Here is a 21,874-nt window from a genome sequence, read left to right as displayed (position 1 = left end):
CACCATTATATATGACATTGTAATGAAAACTGGTCCCATATTACCAAAAATGTTACCAAAAATATTATTTGCAAATACATATTCACAATTTATTGGAGACATTTTAAACTTGCATTCTTGTATTATTTATTTATTACTTTTATTTATTTATTGCTACAAATATTATTTCCAATAATTAGATTTGAATAAATCCAGGTCTTTCTTTTTATTTCATTAAATCCTTTATTGCAGTAATAATTTGTTTTTTGGGGGGGGGGGGGCTTGGTAGTTACATGTAATTAAACATTACTAACTGTTATTACTACATTAAATACATGTACAATGTGTAACAGGGTCAGAAAGTGTTACCACATTTTTTTAATTACATTTTTGGTCACACTTTATAAACTATAGTTTGAGGAACAATTCTCACAATTAACTAACTCCTAATTTGCTTCTTATTGATAGTTAGTAGGCAGTTGTTAAATTCTGCTCAATTTATGGGTTAGGGGTAGGATTAAGTGATCTAAAATATGCTCATGCAGAATAAGATTTAATAAGTTAATATGTGCTTTGTAAGTAATAATAATATTACATAATAATATTACAATATAATAATATACTAGCTAATATGCAACTACTAGTAAAAAGTGAAAATTTGTCCCTAAAGTTTCTCAATTTTTTTTAAATGTTTGGTGGAAGTTTGAAAAACAGAAATGCAAAATTAATAGTTAAAGACGCACTCTCTTGCTTAAATTTATGATAATGTTGATGGAAAATTCTATATATAGTTTTAACAAATTTTAAACACCCCTTTGCTCTAATTTCAAATGTGCATGCTGCAAATATGGAAGTCATTTCAAACTATGACAAATAAAATATTCCAAAATACCTAATGTATTTTCTTAAATAAAACGAGCTTATAAAACAAAACAATTCATTATAAAAGAAAAAAGAAAAAAAAAAGTACGTTTTCATCTCAGGTCACATCAAGTGTCCATTTATACAGTGTCGACAAGGCGTCTAAACTATCCATGCTGAAAACATCAGTGTAAGTGTGTGTGTGGGATGATGGCTGCAGTTTGGAGTTCTAAGCGCTGTTTTAAGGTTGCTCTGCAGTGCTGTACTGCAATGAATGTTGTGAGGGTTTTTTCTGCTTTTCTGGACCAGTTCCCACCAATGCTGCATTTCTTTCTCATCAGACACACACACACACACTCAGAGGTGTCCTCTGCTGGTGCAGCAAAAGAGTCTGGCAGGGGACGAGCTTCATTCAGCACTCTTTGGTATACTGCAGTGAGTGAGCAAACACACACACAGACACACACACACACACACACACACACGTATGTACAGGAAGTCAGGTTCTCTATTTGGTTGGAACAATTGAAAATCTATAAATTCAATAACTCCGTTTAAGTCTAGGACTTAGAAGTCCCTCAGCTCACACACAAACACGTTTATTTAGCTATCTAAATGGGGTCATTCCATAGGCGTAATGGTATTTATATACAGTACAGACTGTATATTCTATAGCCATACACCAACCCTACACCTAACCCTACCCCTTACAGAAAACTTTCTGCATTTTTACAATAATAAAAAAACTTTGTTTTACAAATGAGGACATCCCCAAAGGGAGGTTTTTGGAGATTTTGTCAGATTTAGCTCACTTTTGGGTACAGTATATGGTAGGTACACACTGTGATATGCTGTCTTGTCTCTCTGTCTCTTAAACACATGCTTTTAAACTATATCCTCTCAGTGTGCAAAGTTTTGCTATAATAATAAACAAATTTAGGTTCTGATTAAAGTCATGTTTAACAAAAAAGCCTGTGCAAAGTTGGTCCATTTGAGCGAGGAGGATCTTGGGCTGCCCACTGCTCCGGGTGTGTGTTCACGGTGTGTGTGTGTGTGTGTGTGTGTGTTCACTGCTGTGCACTGGATGGGTTAAATGCGGAGCACAAATTCTGAGTATGGGTCACCATACTTGGCTGTATGTCACGTCACTTTTTAACTAATGTTATCACTATTTTATGACTTTACAGCCACCAGAGGGTGCTTTTTCATACATACAATATTTATTCACCCACAATGTTTATCTAAAAAAATTAAATAAGTCAGATATAATGTTCAATTTTTGTTTGTGTTTTAATAATCATAAAATCTGTCATATTTATGGCTTTTGAAACTAGCTTTACCATGCTAAAATTTCAAAGAGAACACAACATTCACAACAACAAAATTTATTTTTTATTTAATTTAAAAATGTGTAAAGTACAAAAAAAAAAACTCTAAACATTTGAAAAATCTAATAAAACTAATTTATAAAAAAATATATATATTTGATATATTTGAACAGACATGCACAGTATGTTTGTTTGAAGCTAGGATTAAAAAAATCAATTTACTCATTTAAAAATATATATTTTTTAATAGCAAAATCCATGCAGCATTGATGAACAGAGAATCCCAGAACACTGAAGATTTTAGATGGGCAGTACAAAAAACTATTAAGGTCCAGGTACTACATTTGTTTAATTTTTCATTTTTTCATGAAGTTTCTCTTTGATCCATCCATTCTATCTTTACTGACAAAATTTGTTACTGGTTTTAGAATTTATATTGCTTCCTTAAATTGATTTTTTTTTTATTTTTTATTATTATAATTATTATTTATTAAATTTTTTTGCTGCACAGATTTACTGTATGTGACAGAAACTGTGGTAAAGTAGTGCAACAGACAAACACAATGAAGAATGACAAAAATTCTCAATCATAATAATTGGCAGCAACAGTTAATGAAGTCAGAGTTTAAACACATAAACAATTCATATCTCATCTTTTTAGGAATACAAAAGATAGATATCAAAATATGAGATTTGACCTCACGTTAAGTATTCATACATAAATCAAAAATTAAAAAAGGTTATGATAACTAAAAACATATATCTGTAAAAATAAGAGTAGAAGAACGTAAGCTTCTACGATCAATTTGCCATCTAGATATTGTTATTTCATATAATTAGAAACTCCTGCGTTGAAATATGTTATCACTAGTAGGTACAGATTGGTTAGCCCAGACAGCAACTAACAGCACAGACTCACTCAAAGCACCTGATCCTCTGATCTGTGGTCCTCCATCTCAACTAACATATCATCATCCTGTTTCCGGAACACCCGCACAACAGTAAAAATGATGAGGATCAGGAGAACAACGCCAATGGATCCACCCACAGCTATTGCCAGAATTCCAATTTCAGAGAATGAAACTAGAAGAAAACAGAAAGTATTCTTAATGCTCAGCTGCCTTATTGAATGTTTATTTTATTCAGATTATTTTAAAATGTATGTTCTTATTAACATTATCATTATTTTTATTACCTGTCCTGGTATCTTGTTTTATTTATTTTTCCTGTCACCGCTTTCATTGACTGGGTAGTAACTGATTACATGAAATTTGGATTACACACACACACACACACACACACGCACACACACGTACATATACCAAAAAGAAAACAAGTAGGTAGAATTGAATAAGAATGAATGAATAGAGAAAGCTTTTTTTTTCTCAATCTTTTTTTTAATCAATATGGTCAAATATTATCCCATTTAAACCAATTTGAAATTTTGTCTGGACAAAAGTTATCTAAAAGGAATCCAAAATGTGTATGATTATATTACCTAAAATGTGTAATGTAATGGATTACATACTAACTAGAAATTTTGTCATGTAATTTGGAATCAGTAACAGACTACAATTTTCAAGTAATCTACCCAGCTCTGTCCATTAAGTACATTCAATCGAAATAAAGAAGGAAATCTGTTCAAATAACAGAATGTGAAGCTTTATAAGAGTATGGCCAGTAAATCGAATATCGCTCATTACTGTTACTCTTACACTCTTGTTGTCTGTACCATAACTCTCTCAGAGAAGACTGTCTGCTATTCTAGCCTAGTTGATTACATACTTCTGTCCTTTTGCTGCTGGGATCAAAGAGAGAACAGAATATCCTGCTCATACTAGCTTCACCTTCACTGCCACACAGGTTTGGAAGGGTGAGTAAATGATTTTTCAAGCTCATTTTTCAAACAAGTGGCACAGCATCAACTCTTACCTTTTTCAACAACTCTGAGGCTGATCTCACCTATAAAGCCCTGGATGTCGGGTGGATTTTTGACTTGGCAGCTGTAGGTACCATTAAATCTGAACTGCACATTCTGCAGCGTGATGGATGCATCACCCTTCATTATATCACCAGACCATACAGCATGGCCCTTAAACATGCCTATTTCCGGTGGAAATGCACTTTTCTGGTAGTGAAAAATCTAGGACAGAATAATAGAAAGAGTTGTTAAAATGGAAAGTTAAATAGGAAGGAAGGACTATGACCCACTGAAATGAGGTTGGAAAAAAAAGTGAAAGAAGGAAATAATAAAAAGAAAAGCGGCAGAAGGAAAATTGTATTGTAGACATCTGAACAGCCTTTGAAGAGGGCATTTTCTGAACTCAGCCTCATTTCACCCGGTAGTAAATAAAGATTTTCATTCACATTAACCTTCACAAACATTCAGTCTCACCAATTCTCCTGTCATCTTTCCAAGTGGTCGGAAGCTCCAGGATACAGAGACTTTTTCTTCGGAGAGAGGATGTGTCGATTTAAATATACATTTGAGCCGTACATCTGTCCCATTGACTGCCTCCAACTCCGAGGACGTAAGCAACTCCATTCCCTCCACATGATGTACACCTGATAGCCATGGGTTAACATGTTCTTATAAGAGCTCATTCCAACAACATTTACATTTCCTCACCCTAAACTCAGCACTAAAAATGTACATTCTATGGCCTTGTAGCAAACACTGAAAGAGAAAACCATACCACAAACTTCAAGACAGATATATAGATACTTGTCATAGACACGTTCATGTCATAACTCTCTTATCAGACCTAATCTAATTTACAATCCATTATCAGATTGGTACAATCAGATGTTACAAAATAAAACCTCTCACATGAAAATCAGATAAACATTAAGTTGTTTCTTTTATTAATACCGTGTACTGAAATGTAAAAACAGGGATGACAATACCTGTATCTAAATATTACATTCTCTATTTTGCATGTCATATCTTGACAATCATGTTAAGTGCCAATCTTTACACACTGAATAGGTAATAGTCGGTGCAATCTTAAGGGTTTTAAGCAGCCAGTCCTTCCAGCTAACAATTAGCCACAACAATCTGAACCATCAAAACATTTTTACAGCATCACGTTTGCAATGATTACTCAGCTCATACAACATTATTCATTCACAAGGGACTATTGCTGCACTGAGATGTTCTGCACAAACTACCCTGAACTATTTATTAGGCATTAAGTTAAAGCTGTGATGAGTCCTGCTGTGATCAGTGTGTTTAACTCTGCTTAAACTGAGACTGCAGTCATTCCAGCCATTAAATATGTTTCACTAGATCTCTCAACTCAGTACTAGACCTACTTAGACTATTTGCAAATAATACGTTTATATATTTTGAGTAGTAGACTATATTTTTGTTTACTTCATTTTAGATTTTATTTTTTATTAAAAAATACATTCCAATGTTTTTTTTTCTGCCTATACTGTTAATCTTTCTTACTGCACCTGGCTGCTATCCGCTCCAAGCCTCTGTAATTCCTGCATTAACCCCCTGAGGATCAATCTAATCTCATATAATCTTGTTTTATGAACGGCAGCGCAGTGTAAATCGGATAAGTAGGCCTACCACAGAATAACACTACTATTAAGTAGTGGTTAAACCATAGGTATAAGGTATAATGTGACATGTGACCACAGAAGTCTCAAACAGATTCATTGAATTAAATATTTAAAACACAAGTTAATCAAACATTTTAATTATTTGCCAGCCGTCATAAAACTCCGAAAAGAAGAAGAAACGTTTTAGATTTATTCCGAAATCCAAGGTGGACCAATGTAGAAACTTACCTGGCAAGACAAGCGCACCCAGTGCAGGAAAGAGGTACATCCAGACCCGAGACATAGGAAAAATACTGGAGGATGATAGGAGCCTACTCTTAACTATATATCTAAACACTTCTACTGTATTTATACTCAGTATCTAAATATTAGTTATACTTCGGCACTCCTGAGGACAGCGGCTATGCTAAACCACTCACACTGCTTGCTCTTCACCGTGAGTGGAAAGAGGAGGAGATTTAAAAGGAGTTAACAAAAACCGGTCAGGAAAAGGTACTTCTGCACATCAGATTCCCTCAAGCTATCTGCTCTCTTATAGGTATCCATTGCATGCCACTACATGTTTCTCATAAGCAGTGTAGCAACAACACAGGGATTTGGATGTTCGTTTCATTTGTTCTTCCCTCCCGCTATAACAAAGGTTACACAACCTTGTCGGTTATATTCTTAAATAAAACTAAAATATTTTGTCTAACTCTACTTGTACTGGAAAAGCGTAATCACAGAAAGCACATTCGTGTGACTTCAGAATCACACTGTCAGTGTTATTTTTTTTATTTTTTCGGCTGCCATCTTGTGGAATATTGAAAAATCGCAGCTTTCAGGTTCTAGTGACGTCATTAATTAAACGATCTTCTGGACCACAAAACCCACAAGCAGGGGCGTCGCTAGGCCCTTTTTAGGGGGGCTTCAGCCCCCCTAAACTTATGCCCAGCCCCCCTAAAAAATTATTTGATTAATTAATTAGTGATCGCTTCAGTCCCCTTTAAAAACTCATTTGAAACGGTGGCAAGCTGCATCAAGTTCTGGCTCCTCCCCTGATCTGAGTCTGCATGGATTCAGCGCGTTTTTCAATCCACAGGGGCGCCGAGCAGAGCGAACATCAGAGAGTACAAGGTGTGTGTGTGTGTGTGCGTGTGCGCGTGTGTGTGTGTGTGTGTGTGTGTGTGTGTGTGTGTTCTCGCATCCAATACCAATACGTCTTCGCTGCGTTCACCTTCAGCCTTTATCACAGTGTGACAGTTGTTTTTTCTTCCAACAAAAATGAAGCGATTAACACCCATGAAAACATACTTTAGAAAACGATCATGATTTATTTTAATTTACTTTTTAAAATTGAAAACATATTATTGTGTATTTCGGCATTACATTATGCAGCCATGCAAAATAAATTATTAATGACACACATCATTGTCTGAAAGTACTAAATGGCACAGAGAGAGAAACATCATGTGGAGAGATTTTGTTTTCTATTATTAAATATAATTTTGTATTAAGTAATAATGAATCATTAGTGTATCATGATACATATATTAGAGTAAGAGTAAAGGGATCTGTGATTTTTTTTTTTTTTTTTTTTTAAGTAATTGAGTTATAGAAGTGGCAAATTGATAATGGTGTTATTTTTAATAAATTGAAATAAATATAGAACAGATTAAACATATTGCCAATAGACAATTACATTAATACATGTTTTGTCTATATTCTTAATGAATATTAGCTGGTTAGTTAAATGATTTGAAATGAAATACATTTTCAGGGGCTGACTTGATGTATAACCAACCATATTGTTGATTATAAAGGCTAAAAAGCTAAAAATTTATAATAATAATAATAAAATATAATAATTTAGATTTCATTGTAGATGGATATACAACATTTTTTTGTTGTGCGGGAGTAGGTCTGCAAATGAGCAACAGTCAGGTGAGAATAGAACAGACAGCCTCACACACACACACACAATACCACTGTATTCCCAAGATTCATTGCAGTCATTGAACCCTTATGTTGTTTTAATATTCTGCCGATTTCCACGTACATTTCATAAGAAAAAGCAGTGTTATCATCAAAGGATAAACATGAATGTCCTAATACTGAATCAGTTAGTCTTTATTGTAAAAAAAAATAAATAAATCTACATTCCCAATTCAAAATTTTCCAGTGACTGGTCACATCTAAAAAACTGTATTAGTTTTTTTTACAGTGTTGTTTATGGCTCAGTCAGTACTCCTACTCCCATATATGAAATACAGGGAATACAATGGAATAGTGGATTGCAATAAGGTTAGTAGTATGCAACCCTACCCTAATAGTCAAATAATATTTTATAATCATACCCTTATTGGGGGCTGAGCCCCCCTAAAATGAAAATCTTAGAATCGCCCCTGCCCACAAGTATGTGGAAACATTTATTAAAAATAATATCCAACAAGACATATCTGTTACTTTTAAAGATATTATTTTTGGACACTTTGATTCTGATTCAAATAACAACAAATCTTGTTTTGTTATAAATTTAATTTATTTTCTTGGCAAATTCTATATCCATAAATGTAAATTCACCAACAACAAACCAATTTTTCTTGTTTTTCGGAAAGAATTTAAAATGTATCTTAATACTATTTAATCCTCTGTAAATAAGAAAGCTAGAAAAACAACCTCAATTTGTAATGACTTTAATTTGTATACTCTACTTGAAATATAAATCAATATCTTACCCTCATGTTCTTTTTTTATTTTTCATTTTAGCAATTGTTAAATTGTTTGTATGTTTGTTTTGTATATTCAGATGACATATTGTTGATACATATTGTGTACTCTACACAAAGTTGTATATAATTGATGTCATCTTTGTATTGTTTGCATTCACAATAAAAAAATAAAAAAAAACCACAAGTAGCAAAGTATATTTGTAGCAATAACCAATATGTTGTTTATTTATTAGACAATATATTCACTGTTTTTGTTATTTTCTAAAAACGAAATCATTCCAAACACAGCCAGTGTTTTGCGTCTCTGAGCAACATGAAAGTGTTTTTCGTTCCTAAATGAATCAACCGTTTAAATTAATCGGTTCAATCGCAATGACTCTATTATTAACAGTGCTTCGCTGCAACCTACTGGATGTTTTAATTATACATTTAAGGTACCTTTTAATTTTTAAAATAACTTCAAACATCAGTTTTCAATGTTTTATCTGTAAAAAATCTAAACATTAATTATTAATTTGTAACTGCAGGTTAAAGTATTCCATGTCCCTCAGAGCTGCATTATAATTCAGATGTTTTTACACACTCTTAATAAACTGTGTGTAAAAACATCTAAATAGCACTTCAGATGCAGCTTCTGTTTTCTCTGCATTGCAAAGATCAGTTTTGTGGATACTGATTGCATTTGCTTGGTAACAGCCCAAATGCAAGTATTTGACCTAAAAGATGGTTCACACTTTTAGAAATAAATTGTGTAAATGTAAAAATAAGAGTCAGCTGTCAATCAGCACAATAACACTCAGCAAAATAGTCTAATTATCATTATCGATAAAATCCCAGAGATCACAGAGATATAACTTTTTGTAATCATTGCAAACCCTTAATTTTTTCTCTTTATTTTGATGTGCCACCCCAAGATTTACTGTACGTGGCCTCAATTGGACACCCCTGTAAAAAATTTCTGGGGACGCACTGAGTACAACCATAGCCTACACTGTAAAAAATAATTTGTTGAGTCAACTAAAAATACTTTGTTACCCCGCTGCCTAAAATTTTTTTGTTATCTTGACAATATATTTCTTGTTGAAACAACTTACTATTTGAGTTGAATTAACTTTTTTTAAAAAGTCAAGGTAATACATTTTTTAAGTTGACTTGACAAATATTTCCTAGTCCAGTCAACTTAAAATTGGTTACCGTGCTGACTTCTATATCTGTTATCTTGACAATATATTTCTTGTTGAAACAACTTATCATTTGAGTTGAATTAACTTTTTTTTTAAAGTCAAGGTAATACATTTTTTAAGTTGACTTGACAAATATTTCCTAGTCCAGTCAACTTAAACCATGTTGAGTCAACTTAAAATTGGTTACCGTGCTGACTTCTATATCTGTTATCTTGACAATATATTTCTTGTTGAAACAACTTACCACTGGAGTTGAATTAACTTTTTAAAAAGTCAAGACAATAAATTTACTCGTTAACTTGACTATTATTTCCTAGTTCAGTCAACCGAGGTCAAGTTTAAACATGCAAATTTGTTAGCCCAATGCCTCAATATTAGACAACAAAACATTTCTCTTCCATTTATTTAGAATTCAACAAGCAATTTGCGGTCAACGAATTTACAATTGAAAAATACAAACATTTGTACATAAAAACAGACTTTTTAAAGGGTGCTGTATATTGGATGACCTTGGCATGGGCCTGAGAATTAACTACATTGTCACGTCAAAACCACATGGACCATTTCACATTTCATACCTGAATGACATCAGATTAAACATTGCATATTAACTAAATTTTACATATACTCCCCCCCACCACAGTCCAAGTTACTGGTCAAAATGGGAGAACTTTTTCTCAATGGAAAAACTCAAGTTGAATGATCAATACTGCACTGTCAGATGTGTAGAACATTCACAACTCGTTACAAACTTTTAATGTGCATTCTAAAAGTTACGCAAGGCACAAAAAAACCCTGCAAAAAAAGTGCATTAAAAACAATGAACACTTTTTAAATCTCATAACATGACAAATTCTAAATGTTACATTACCATTCATTGCAACAGATACAATAAAATGCACAAAACAGATTATAAATTTCATAGCACAACAACATGACAAGTGTAAACAGATTAACCTTGAAAATGTAATGCAATTTAGTTTTCATAAAATAAGAAACAGGAAGAGGAAAGCACTTTAAGGTAAATGCTACATTACCATTTAAGAAAAGGAGACTTGAAACATTCATCGAAGTCATAACATGACAAATTCTAAATCGGTGTTCTAAAAACTAGCAAAAGCACAAAAGAGCCTAAAACTCTTTGTAGAAAAAAAGAGAGCTACTTTTTACGAAAGAGCTTGTTGCGGAGTCCATGAACACGTGATGAACAGCTGCTCCCACCAATGTTCATGACAAGTTTTTGTAGAGCCTCAAAAGTATATTTCATGTGCTTAGGGTACTCGATGTTCACCACATAAAAAAGACCCATTAATAGTGCAAATGCGTTGGGGACACTGGATATGTCTGTGACGACAAGATGTTCTTCCAAAACAAGAGTGATGTCGATTATTTCTGTGGGAAGCACATCACACTGCTGCTGCTCCGTTACAATCAGAATGCCCACTTTATTTCCTTTCGTAACATCCTCAATTTCACTGGTTGGCTGGGAAAAGAGAAAATAATCACATTAACTACATTATAACAACTGAACATACACACCCATATACATACACTACTATAGTTGTGCGTTTTGTTAAAGGGTTGGCTATCAAACTGAATGTTTATATTAGATCTGTGTGACAGTTAGGGCAGGGTATCAATTAGGTTAATACCTGTGCCATATCGATAGTTTTAAAACTGTACTGGTGCCTAAACCAATACTTAAAGAAATAAAAAAGCTCCCCCAAAAAAACATAAATATTTAAAAATAAATATACATGCTCCTAAGATGCTCTCATCCAGAGTTGTGCTTCCCTTACTCTAAGATTAATAAATGTATTTCACGATCTAGGTCATTATTTAATGCGATACCACAATAATCTATACCCTCAAGTATCACAATATTCTGTTAGGCGATAATACATCGATTCTCAAAAATGGAAAATCGATATTTAAAAAAAAAAAAAAAAAAAAAAAAAAGATTCTTGGCAGTTTAGTTTTGAGTTCGTATCCCAAATGCTAGATAGCGGTCTTCATCTCTGAACTTTTGAATTGTTCCAGCTCCCGCCTCTGTGTACAAAGCTGAAGCGTGTCGTCAATTGGGCTTTTGTGGTAATGTCTGCCCTGGGACCGCAGCGCGGATGGCACCTCTGTTCCACCGCTTGCCACGTCCCATGTGAAGAGCCTCAGATTTCTCTCTTGGTGCTGGTGTTTTGTGCAGTTGGGGCTGTGCTCAAGTCACGGTCTCATCGATTCCATGAGGAAACAAATAAAAACTGAAAAACCTGTAAAAATGTTCAACATCTATTTTATTGTTTTACAATTGTTTTGTTTTCTTTATGAATCCTGCAAGAACTTTATTTTCCATTGGTATAAAGCAGATGTTTTTTTTGTTTTTGTTTTTCAGATTAAAAAAGGTATTTTTATAAAATAAATTTCATACATATACATTTAACTAAAGTATGTCAAGTTTATGTAGCCAAACACTATAGCCCCCCTAAAAATAGCCTAGCGATGCCCATGCTTCTTGCGTACATTTTGGAGAAACGGGACAAATATTTCAACTGATCGAGCAAGCAGCAAAATCTGCGTTCTGATTTGGTTCATACTGGTTATATAACGTTTCGGTACCCAACCCTAGTGACAGCAGCGTATTATACAGTAAATAAATTCAATCCACTGCTCTCTCGTGGACATAACTGTCGGCATGCTTGGTTCAAACTTTCACCATTGCATTAGAACTGGTACAGTTGTTACTTGCAAAATCAAAGCCATGGTGCACTGGGTGGAAACATGCAGATTAAGGGGCAGTAATAAACTGAACTTAATTATAAACAACACTTGTTTTTGCCCCAATTTTTCATGAACTGAACTCAAAGATCTAAGACTTTTTCTATATACAAAAGGCCCTATTTCTCTCAAATGTTGTTCACAAATCTTTGTTAGTAAGCACTTCTCCTTTGCAGAGATGATCCTTCCAACTCACAGGTGTGGCATATCAAGATGCTGATTAGACAGCATGATTATTGCACAGGTGCGGCCAGCCTACTCTAAAATGTTGAGTTCTACTGTATTGGGCGGTCCGAAAACCAGTCAGTATCTGGTGTGACCGCCTTTTTCCTCACACAGTGCAACACACCTCCTTCGCATAGAGTTGATCAGGTTGTTTACTGTGGCCTGTGAAATGTTGGTCCACTCCTCTTCAATGGCTGTTAAATTGCTTGATATTGGAAGGAACTGGAACACGCTGTCGTATACACTGTTCGAGAGCATACCAAACATGCTCAGTGGGTGACATCTAGTGAGTATGCTGGCCATGTAAGAACTGGGATGTTTTCAGCTTCCAGGAATTGTGTACAGATCATTGCAGCATTGGGCCGTGTATTATCACGCTGCAATATGAGGTGATGGTCGTGGATGAATTACACAACAATGGGCCTCAAGATCTCGATACCTCGGTCCATTCAAAATGCCATCAATAAAATGCACCCGTGTTCGTTATCCATAACATATGCCTGCCCTAGGGCTGTGCAAAAAATTGAATGCGATTTTCATGCACATCTCATCAGTAAAAACACTCCTTTAATTTTGAAGTATTACCTCCAGCACGTGTGTTCAGATCAGGATTGCCAGGTTTTCACAACAAATCCTGCCCTGTTGTTCTCAAAACTAGTCCAAAACTAAGTCGCGATTCCAGGAGGTTCCCAGATAAAAAAAATGCTTCCCAGGGTTAAAATATACGTTTTGTTTTTTGGCATGGTTGTCTTGGTAAAATTTGCATATTAGGCGCTAAATATCACGGTATTGGTATTGGGGTTGCTTCAAATCGTGGACATGAAAAACAACCGCAGACTTGGCAACACAGGTTCAGGTCTACACAGAGCCGTAGTCTACCGACAATTAACACAAAATCGCTTTCAAAATCGACATAGAATCGCCAACGATTTTAAAATAGATTTTGTGTAGATTGTCAGTGAATTACGACTCTGTGTAGTAAATGCCAACCAATGTTGCCAAGTCTGTGGGTGTTTTTCCATGTCCACGGGTGGAAGCGACCCCAATAGAAATAATGTGATATTTAGCCCCTAAAATGTGAACTTTACCAAGGCAACCATGCCATAAAACTTACATTTTAATCCCGGAAAGCAATTTTTTTTTTTTAATCGGGGAACCTCCTGGAAATGCGATTGGGCTAGTTTTGGACTAGTTTTGAGAAGCAACTGAACAGGATTTGTTGCGAAAACCTGGCAACCATGATCTGAACACACGTGCAGGGAGATACACTTCTAATTACAGGAGCGTCTTTACTGATGAGATGTGCATGAAAAATCGCTTTTGATTTTTTGCACAGCCCTAGCCTGCCCATACTATAAGCCCATCGCCACTTAAGCCACAACATTGATATCAGCAAACCGCTCACCCAAACGACGCCATACACGCTGTCTGCCATATACAAGCCAGAAACTAAGCCTTTTTTTGCACAGGCCTATCTAAAGGGTTAATGGTCCCACCTAGTGATCAACTGTAAAAAAACAAATTTGACCTCTTCCCAACAGGGAAAACCACCAACAATCAAGAATTTCTCACACACACAAACAATATAATTTGCTGTTATACTCCGTATAACTCCATACGCAAGCCAGAAACTAAGCTTTTTTTTTTTTCTTTTTTTTTACAGGCCTATCTAAAGCGTTAATGGTCCCACCAGTGATCAACTGTAAAAATTACTAATTTTACCTCTTCCCAAAAGGGAAGGCCACAAACAATCAGGAATGCATGATTATATGGTGTCATGGCTTTGCAAAATCTAATGCTGCACAAAAACTAACAATGCATCAAAGCCAATGTTGTTACTAATCTTTGACATGCCTGAGATAAAAAGGTAAAAAAAAAAAATCCAGTCCACAATCACTTTTTATATTGAAAATGTGTCAGTGTCCCCCCCCAAATAAGTGACATCATTTATGAACTTGGTAATTAAAGAGTTAAAATCTTGGAATTTTTTTTAAACATTTGGTAGTTTTGATCAGGACTGAGCTTGATTAATAGATTTATGCTAAAAAATTTGAAAAAAATATTTATCTGATACATTTTTACAGCAGTTTAATTTAGTGGATGTCTTCATCCACGAACATAACGAAAGGGTAGTGAATTTGCCCACAGTGTATTGTTACGTTTTTGAAAAATTTCAAAGCATTTCCCCAAAATATTTGTCAAAATAAGACGTCACCAAAAATCATTCCATTTTCTGAAACACAGAGAAAGTTGTGGCCAAAATAAGACTTTTTGTGGCCAAAAAGTGAATGTCACGACTTTCACTTTTTTTTCTTTCAACTTTACCCCCTAGTGGACGAAAACGTCCCCAACAACGCATAAGGGTGTTAAAAAACAACATTAACTCTTGTATGGAACCAGAAGTGCTAAAATGCTAACTCACTTCCGGGGTTTTTGCCTAAAGAAAATGGGACAGTTCCACCACCATTGTGGCCAGTCTAAGGCACACCTATGCAATAATCATGCTGTCTAAACAGAATCTTGATGTGTCACACCTGTGAGGTGGATGGATTACCTCGGCAAAGGAGATTTAGACAGATTTGTGAACAATATTTGAGAGAAATAGGCCTTTTGTGTACACAGAAAAAGTCTTCGATCTTTGAGGTCAGTTCATGAAAAATGGGGACAAAAAAAAAATAATTTGTGTTTATAAATTTGTTCAGTGTATTATAATAAAGATCCCTTTACCTTATCACGGGGGAGCAAAATCTGACATGCTGGTTTGCACAAGCTTGCAAAAAAAGGCTTACTAAAACAGTTACTGGTTGTCCTTTTTCCATGTTTTCTGGGTTAGTAGATGCACTGGGGACCTGATTATAGCTCTTATGTCACATTTTAAGCATTGTCACTAAACAAATAAAAATGGGAAAATAAGTGCATGTTTGAGAAAATGTATACTGCAGATGCTAGTTTGGTTTTAGAATGTGGTTCTCTTGCAAAGACAGTAACACTTTACAATAAGGTTTCATTAGGTAACTGATTTGCTTAACATTAAAAAAAAGAACAATACTTCATTTATTAATTGAAATATAAAGTTGTATTTATTTGTTTTAATGGTTAATGTTTTATAACGTTAAAAAAATAAATACCCAATGTTTTTGTCATGTGTGGTGTTTTGGTTTAGCAACGGTTACTTCATATTATTTAAATGCAATCATGTTTAAAATCTGTAATTCTGGATGTTAACTTGAACGAATATTTAGTCTGAGTACCTGTGTGTGTGCATTTTTCACAAGCTCTGAGATAAAGTCCGCGAGAGTGGACACAAACATTGCGGGTGTGGGCGGGAGTGGAACACCCGTTGCGGGAGCGGGGCTGCCTGGTCATACATTCAGCGGGAGTGGCTGGGTGCGGGTTTAAGAAAACAGTCCCGCGCAAGGCTCTAATGTATAGCTTATTTAGTTCATGTTAACAAATTAACAAATTAGACCTCATTTTACAATTACAAAAAAGCAGTCTGAATACAGCCACATTAAAAGGGATAGTTCACGCTCAGATTAAATTTGGGTATGTTTTAGCTTACCTCAAGGACATCCAAGATGTAGGTTTCTTTGTTTCCTCAGTATTTCCCATTTTGATATTTTTAGGTCCAACCGTTCTTGTCTGTGTCTCACATAATGGATGTCTATGGTCACCACCTCAAAGAGCATGCACAGAGGAGTCAAAATTAAACAATTCCCCATCGTAAGTACACATTGATGACCTAAGACACGAAACGAGCAGTTTGTGTAAGAAAACGAACAGTATTTTTAGCGTTTTTACCTCTTGTACACAACCACGTCCAACTGATCTGAGTGCACGAGTGCTTCCTGATGTGACGTGCGCGCGCGCTCTGGCTTTAGTCTGTGCAAGCGAGGAAAGTGCCAGAAGCGATGTCTCGCGCGTGTACATCACTCATTGTTTACACTTACTATGGTTTACACAGATTTCGGAAGTATTACCTTTCACTGTGAAGATCTAAACATATTTAGACGTACAGGAAATTGCAATGGAAGATGATTTTAATATATCCATAGACAACGTTAAATTTTTTTCACAACCACATTTATTTGAACCAGAATACACCGATCAAGTACTCAGGAGCGATCCGCTGCAGCAGCACGTCTTCAAGCCTCAGAGAGACAGAGATCTCTTCAAAATTGGTGGTGTTTTAGTCGCAAGTGTTGTGAGATGCCAACAAAAGTGGAGAGGATATGTTGTCACGAATGGAACAACAAGACATCAACGAGGGCATTGACAGTATCGCATCACATACCTGCCTGACTGAAGATCTTGAGTTTTCTCCGCTGTTGTGACGCAGCGTTTTGCACGTTGTGTTTAGTTTGCCACGTATAAACTGGAGGTCAATAGAGTGAGTAATGTGTTGTATTTCTATTATAAATCGCAACGATTATATACATTATAAACAAATTAATTAATTACAATTACTGCATTATATTTCATACAGTGCAGATTGGTGGCCTAGCGTGTGGTAAACAAAACAAAAAAACAAACAATGAGTGATTTACACACGAGAGAGCACATCAGGGGGTTTCCGTGCTTGCACAGACTAAAGCCAGAGGGTGCGCGCACGTCACATCGGGAAGCACTCGTGCGCTCAGATCAGTTGGACATGGTTGTGTACAAGAGGTAAAAAGGATATAAATGCTGTTCGTTTTCTTACACAAACCGCTCGTTTCGTGTCTTAGGTCATCAATGTGTACTTATGATGGGGTATCGTTTAATTTTGACTCCTCTGTGCATGCTCTTTGAGGTGGTGACCATAGACATCTATTATGTGAGTCACAGACAAGAACGGCTGGACCTAAAAATATCAAAATGGGAAATACTGAGGAAACAAAGAAACCTACATCTTGGATGTCCTTGAGGTTAGCTAAAACATACCGAAATTTTTTTACGTTTTTATGAGGGCTGAAGCTACACCACGTCTGTGTGTGGTGGCTCTTGATGGCTTGACCCCAGCCTCAGTTCTTTACTTGAAGTTCACTCAAATTCTTGAATCGATTTTGCTTGAAAATCCTCATAAGGCTGCAGTTCTCTCAGTTGGTTGTGCATCTTTTTCTTCCACCCTTTTTCCTTCCACTCAACTTTCTGTTAACATGCTTTGATACAGCACTCTGAACAGCCAGCTTCTTTGGCAATGAATGTTTGTGGCTTACCCTCCTTGTGAAGGGTGTCAATGATTGTCTTCTGGACAACTGTCAGATGTGCAGTCTTCCCCTTGATTGTGTAGCCTAGTGAACCAAACTGAGACCATTTTGACGGCTCAGGAAACCTTTGCAGGTGTTTTGAGTTGATTAGCTGATAGTGAATTGGTGGGTTTTTGTTAAATGGGAGCCAAAATCACCACAATTAAAATAACCAAATAAACTACTTCAATCTGTGTGCATTGATTTAATTTAATATACGAGCTTCACAATTTGATTTGAATTACTGAAATTAACTTTTCTATGAAATTCTTATTTATTGAGATGCACCTGTTTATTAGAGATAACTAAAAATAACAGAGCACAATTAGCCATCTGGTTGTCTTTAAACACACCTCACAAGTCTTTAAAAAACTGGTGGAGTTTTCCCGAAGACAGTGTGGCAAGCCAAGGAGGACTGCAGTTCGCTTGTTCTGGTTTGAGTCCTGAAATGTCAGAATGCACAGAATACACAACTATTTAATAAACATTTCATATGAGATACTCGCATATTGCATTTCTTATGCAATATGGGTCCTAACAAAACATTCACAAAACAAAGAAAACCTTTATTGGTTTACAAGATATACTTACATCAGCACCTAGCCATTGAAGAATTTTATTTAGCAGTGCACTATCTTGGTCCATGTTTTTGTACAGCTCCAAAAACCTTGGGAGAAGTTCATCTAGGCCCCCATAGAAGGACCTCATAAGGTCAGCAGACAACAGGCGGCTAAATTCAGCAACAATCTAAAAAATTAACAAAATGATAGAATTTTAATTTGTTCTTTCATTCATTACTCCATAGTATTTAACATTAAGCAGTCTCAAACATTGGACTCTTCCATATGCATTTAAATTATATATTTCTATTCAAATCAAGTGAATGGGGTCCAGAACTATCATACTGCAAAAAAGACTGCAGTGTCCCATGAATGTAACTCTACCGCAGAGTTAACATTTGATTAACTCGAAGCACACGTGAATGCATATTGAGGTGCCAGAACTGCATCTGTAGAATGCACTGTCGCATGATACGAAGTATTTCTTCAAAAGCAGACAGCAGCTGTGGGAGCCTCTTCACACGGGTCGTGGCAAGCGGCGGAATCGAGGCGACAAATTCTGATAAAAAATATAATAACAGTTGATCTAAAAAGCAATTACCCTGATGAGACACAGCAAGCTACTTATACCCATGATTCCACAGTCTAAACCATTTGTCAGAGGAACAAAGGAGAAAACAAGTACAGGAGAAGGTATTAGAGATAACGACTGGAACGATGGAAGAGTCAAAAAGTGAGAGTGCTGATGTTGTAAAACAACCGGACGCAAGAAAAAAAAGACTGTGCTGTCTGCCAGTCAGACTCAGAGCAATGCAGAAGGCGGCATCAAGGCTTTGAAGCATGAGATGGATATGAACGAGAAGCTAAGCTACCCACTGACGAAAACCCTCTTAGTTGGTGGAAAAAATTGTGCGGCATGTATCCAACATATTGCACAGCTGGCAAAGACATATTTGACCATACCTGGAACTTCGGTCAGAGCTGTGTGTTTTCATCAGCTGGAAAAACTTAAAAAATGCTCAGCACTCACTACAGAACAAGTTGACCGTCTGGTGTTCTGACGAACAATATGTAAGCTAGAAGTGTAATGAGCGAGTGGATTGTTTCTAAATTGCAGCTTGTTAATTTGTGTTCATGTAGTACAAATATTACGTTATCTGTTGAAGTGGGTTTTCTCAGGTTATTGATGCACTTACACAATAGGCTACACAGTTTTATGCTGTTACCTAATTTTCCTTTCATGTACATTAAAAAAATTATATTTTAAGAACAATTGTTTGAAAAGTTGTGCCCTTCAAAAAGTTAATGTCATTTCATTTCAATAAAAGATGCGATGCTTGATTTGGTGTTATAAGTATACTGGACCCTTGAACTTTGCTTTAAGGACCTGGCTTGAACTTGACAAATGCAAACAGTATAGCACAGTTTCAAAGCGTGGTTTCTCTGTAACTACTGGTGAGATGCTTTGTCCATAGTTATTTAGTGTTTGAAAAATGCCATAAAATTATATACATTACCTGTCTCTCTGTGAATAGTGCTGGCCATCTTGTTTGAATGTCACTCACTAGAGGCTCCTGTTCAATTATCTCTTTTCTCCTTAGTGCATATGTTCTTGCCATGGCAGCATCAATGAATTTATTATTTGGGTTCTTCTTGGTAACTTCTATCAGCAGAGCTTTCCTTTCCTCTTCGAGGGAGCTGCTGGTTTCACCATCAGGCATGTCGGGCAGAAAATTGGTTTCGGACCGCCTCGGCTTCTTGAGTTGTTTTTTACCTGCACCATTTGTAGACAATGACACTGTTGGGCAGCCTGCTACACGTAGCTTCTGCCTAAAGTTCCCCATTTTAAAACTCAGACTGTACTTCCAGCAGTACCAACCACATGATGACCCCGGCTCTTTTAAGCAAGGATGTTTTTTAACCAAGGCTTCTGAAACACTTTCAATTTGTTCCCGTGTTGGGTATGGATTTAAGTTGAATATAACTTCTGCAAGTTTGTTCAGGATTTCAGTTTTAAGCTCTTTTGTAACATCCAAAAGGGAACCGTCTTTTTCGTGTGCATCATTTGCTCGCCGGAGCTTCAGTTCTGCATCATAAGAAAAACTTGGAATGATGAAAGGATCAGGCCAGCTCTTTGTTTGAGTTGGTGTACCTGACCCCAATGGTGATGACGCAGATGTCAGGCTAGCAGTGTCCTGGTTACTGCTGCCATTAAACTGTTCGTTTGGTAAGGACTTCTGCACAATCTTCAGTGTTGCTCTCTCCTTAGGCAAATCTGTTAGACTTGTAAGATTGACCAAATCATTCTGGAAATCTGGGTCTTCATATTGTAGCACAAACTCGCCATCCAGATTAAGTTTAGACACCAAAATTGACTTTAGGTCTTCAACGCTTTCTGGCAGCTCATCAATCACCAACTTCCTGATGTCATCTGCTGCCAACACAATCCTGAACAACATCCTAAATTTGTAAAACACAGAAGGGAAAGAACTGAATGTCCATTTAAATTATTATGATGATACAACAAGCTAGTCCTGACAGTTTCGCCATTAATTAACTAGACCAGGACAAGTCAACTTAAAGTCATGGGCCCTCAACTGTCCCGCAGAATTCAGAATTAGCACCAAGGCCAAAATAGTGCTGTGTTTCCACTGTCGGGCCAGAAGCTCCGCTGAGCTTCACTAAAACCCACTTATTTCACGCCTCTCAGGAACAACGTCATGCAACCCCATCATTTCACCAACAAAGAGAAGTTCTCAGAAAACTAAATAAGTCACTGGAACTAAGGCAAACACAATATAACAGGATAAAAGCGGCCATTTGTTTGCATGCTTGAAATATTTAAATCCAAAAGCATTGATGTTTTACTATAATAAGTGATACATTTATCATAATGAATTAAATTTCTGAAATTTAAAAATTAGTCGCACAGAAATAAAGCGTTACGAACCTAGTCTGTTATTCAGTCGAGTCTGTTTCTGTTTATTTGTAGTCACAGTAGTCTGTATACACCACATTTAGAAAGAATTATCATTTCTATTTACTTTTAGAAAAGCTCCCAAACAAAAAGCATCATATTTTTATGACATAGGCTACGCGGAGCTAAACTCTCGGGATAAGACTTATGACAGATAAATGTTAACTAAATAAATACAGGACTGTGATGGAGAATAAGCAGCTGTTGTCTGATTTCTTCAAGTGGTCACATTTACCACGTTTACTATGGTTATGTTAATGGCTAGCGTGCATAATCTTTTGCATCACTTATAAATATTTCTACCTTGTATGGTGGTTATAGTCCACATCAGATCAAGTTATTTCAAACACTGTCTGCTGACTGAAAGGGAGTTTTGAGCTCAACTTATTTTAATAGTTTTTAATGCTGGTGTTATAACCCTTGTGGATTGTTCAAATTCACTACCCTTTCGAGTTGTTCGTGGATGAAAACATCCACTC

The 21,874-nt window shown here is 36.0% G+C and overlaps 2 protein-coding genes across 3 annotated transcripts; both read right to left on the bottom strand.

The window, feature by feature from the left end:
* Positions 1 to 241: 241 nt before the first annotated feature.
* LOC113049068 (myelin protein zero-like protein 2) lies at positions 242 to 6,391 on the bottom strand. Of its 2 annotated transcripts, XM_026211104.1 has the most exons (5): positions 5,970 to 6,387; positions 4,564 to 4,733; positions 4,101 to 4,311; positions 3,364 to 3,424; positions 3,110 to 3,251 (listed from the first exon to the last, which is right to left on the bottom strand). In XM_026211104.1, exons 1-5 carry the CDS (start codon positions 6,022 to 6,024, stop codon positions 3,239 to 3,241), a joined length of 510 nt encoding a protein of 169 aa, XP_026066889.1. In that variant the 5' UTR covers positions 6,025 to 6,387; the 3' UTR covers positions 3,110 to 3,238. The 2 variants fall into 2 exon arrangements, with proteins under 2 accessions (XP_026066888.1, XP_026066889.1); XM_026211103.1 differs by lacking the exon at positions 3,364 to 3,424 and having other exon boundaries at positions 242 to 3,251; positions 5,970 to 6,391.
* Positions 6,392 to 10,036: 3,645 nt separating this feature from the next.
* LOC113049942 (sterile alpha motif domain-containing protein 3-like) lies at positions 10,037 to 20,877 on the bottom strand. The gene is made up of 4 exons (XM_026212684.1): positions 19,936 to 20,877; positions 18,450 to 18,605; positions 18,212 to 18,301; positions 10,037 to 11,119 (listed from the first exon to the last, which is right to left on the bottom strand). The coding sequence occupies exons 1-4, from the start codon at positions 20,875 to 20,877 to the stop codon at positions 10,796 to 10,798; spliced, it is 1,512 nt and encodes a 503-aa protein (XP_026068469.1). The 3' UTR covers positions 10,037 to 10,795.
* Positions 20,878 to 21,874: the final 997 nt, after the last annotated feature.

Source organism: Carassius auratus, chromosome 30 (genome assembly GCF_003368295.1).
Source record: "Carassius auratus strain Wakin chromosome 30, ASM336829v1, whole genome shotgun sequence".
NCBI lineage: Eukaryota > Metazoa > Chordata > Actinopteri > Cypriniformes > Cyprinidae > Carassius > Carassius auratus.
The sequence above is the reverse complement of the archived record's forward strand: the minus strand, read 5'-3'. Positions and strand labels throughout refer to the sequence as shown.

Coding starts and splice junctions, on each gene's coding strand:
- LOC113049068 (XM_026211103.1), bottom strand. CDS start 6,024: ATGTCTCGGGTCTGGATGTACCTCTTTCCTGCACTGGGTGCGCTTGTC. Junction 4,734..5,969: donor GGGTGCGCTTGTCTTGCCAG/GTAAGTTTCTAC, acceptor CATGGCTATCAG/GTGTACATCATGTGGAGGGA. Junction 4,312..4,563: donor GAAAGATGACAGGAGAATTG/GTGAGACTGAAT, acceptor ATTCTGTCCTAG/ATTTTTCACTACCAGAAAAG.
- LOC113049942 (XM_026212684.1), bottom strand. CDS start 20,877: ATGTTGTTCAGGATTGTGTTGGCAGCAGATGACATCAGGAAGTTGGTG. Junction 18,606..19,935: donor CACTATTCACAGAGAGACAG/GTAATGTATATA, acceptor TTAATTTTTTAG/ATTGTTGCTGAATTTAGCCG. Junction 18,302..18,449: donor TTCAATGGCTAGGTGCTGAT/GTAAGTATATCT, acceptor CTGACATTTCAG/GACTCAAACCAGAACAAGCG.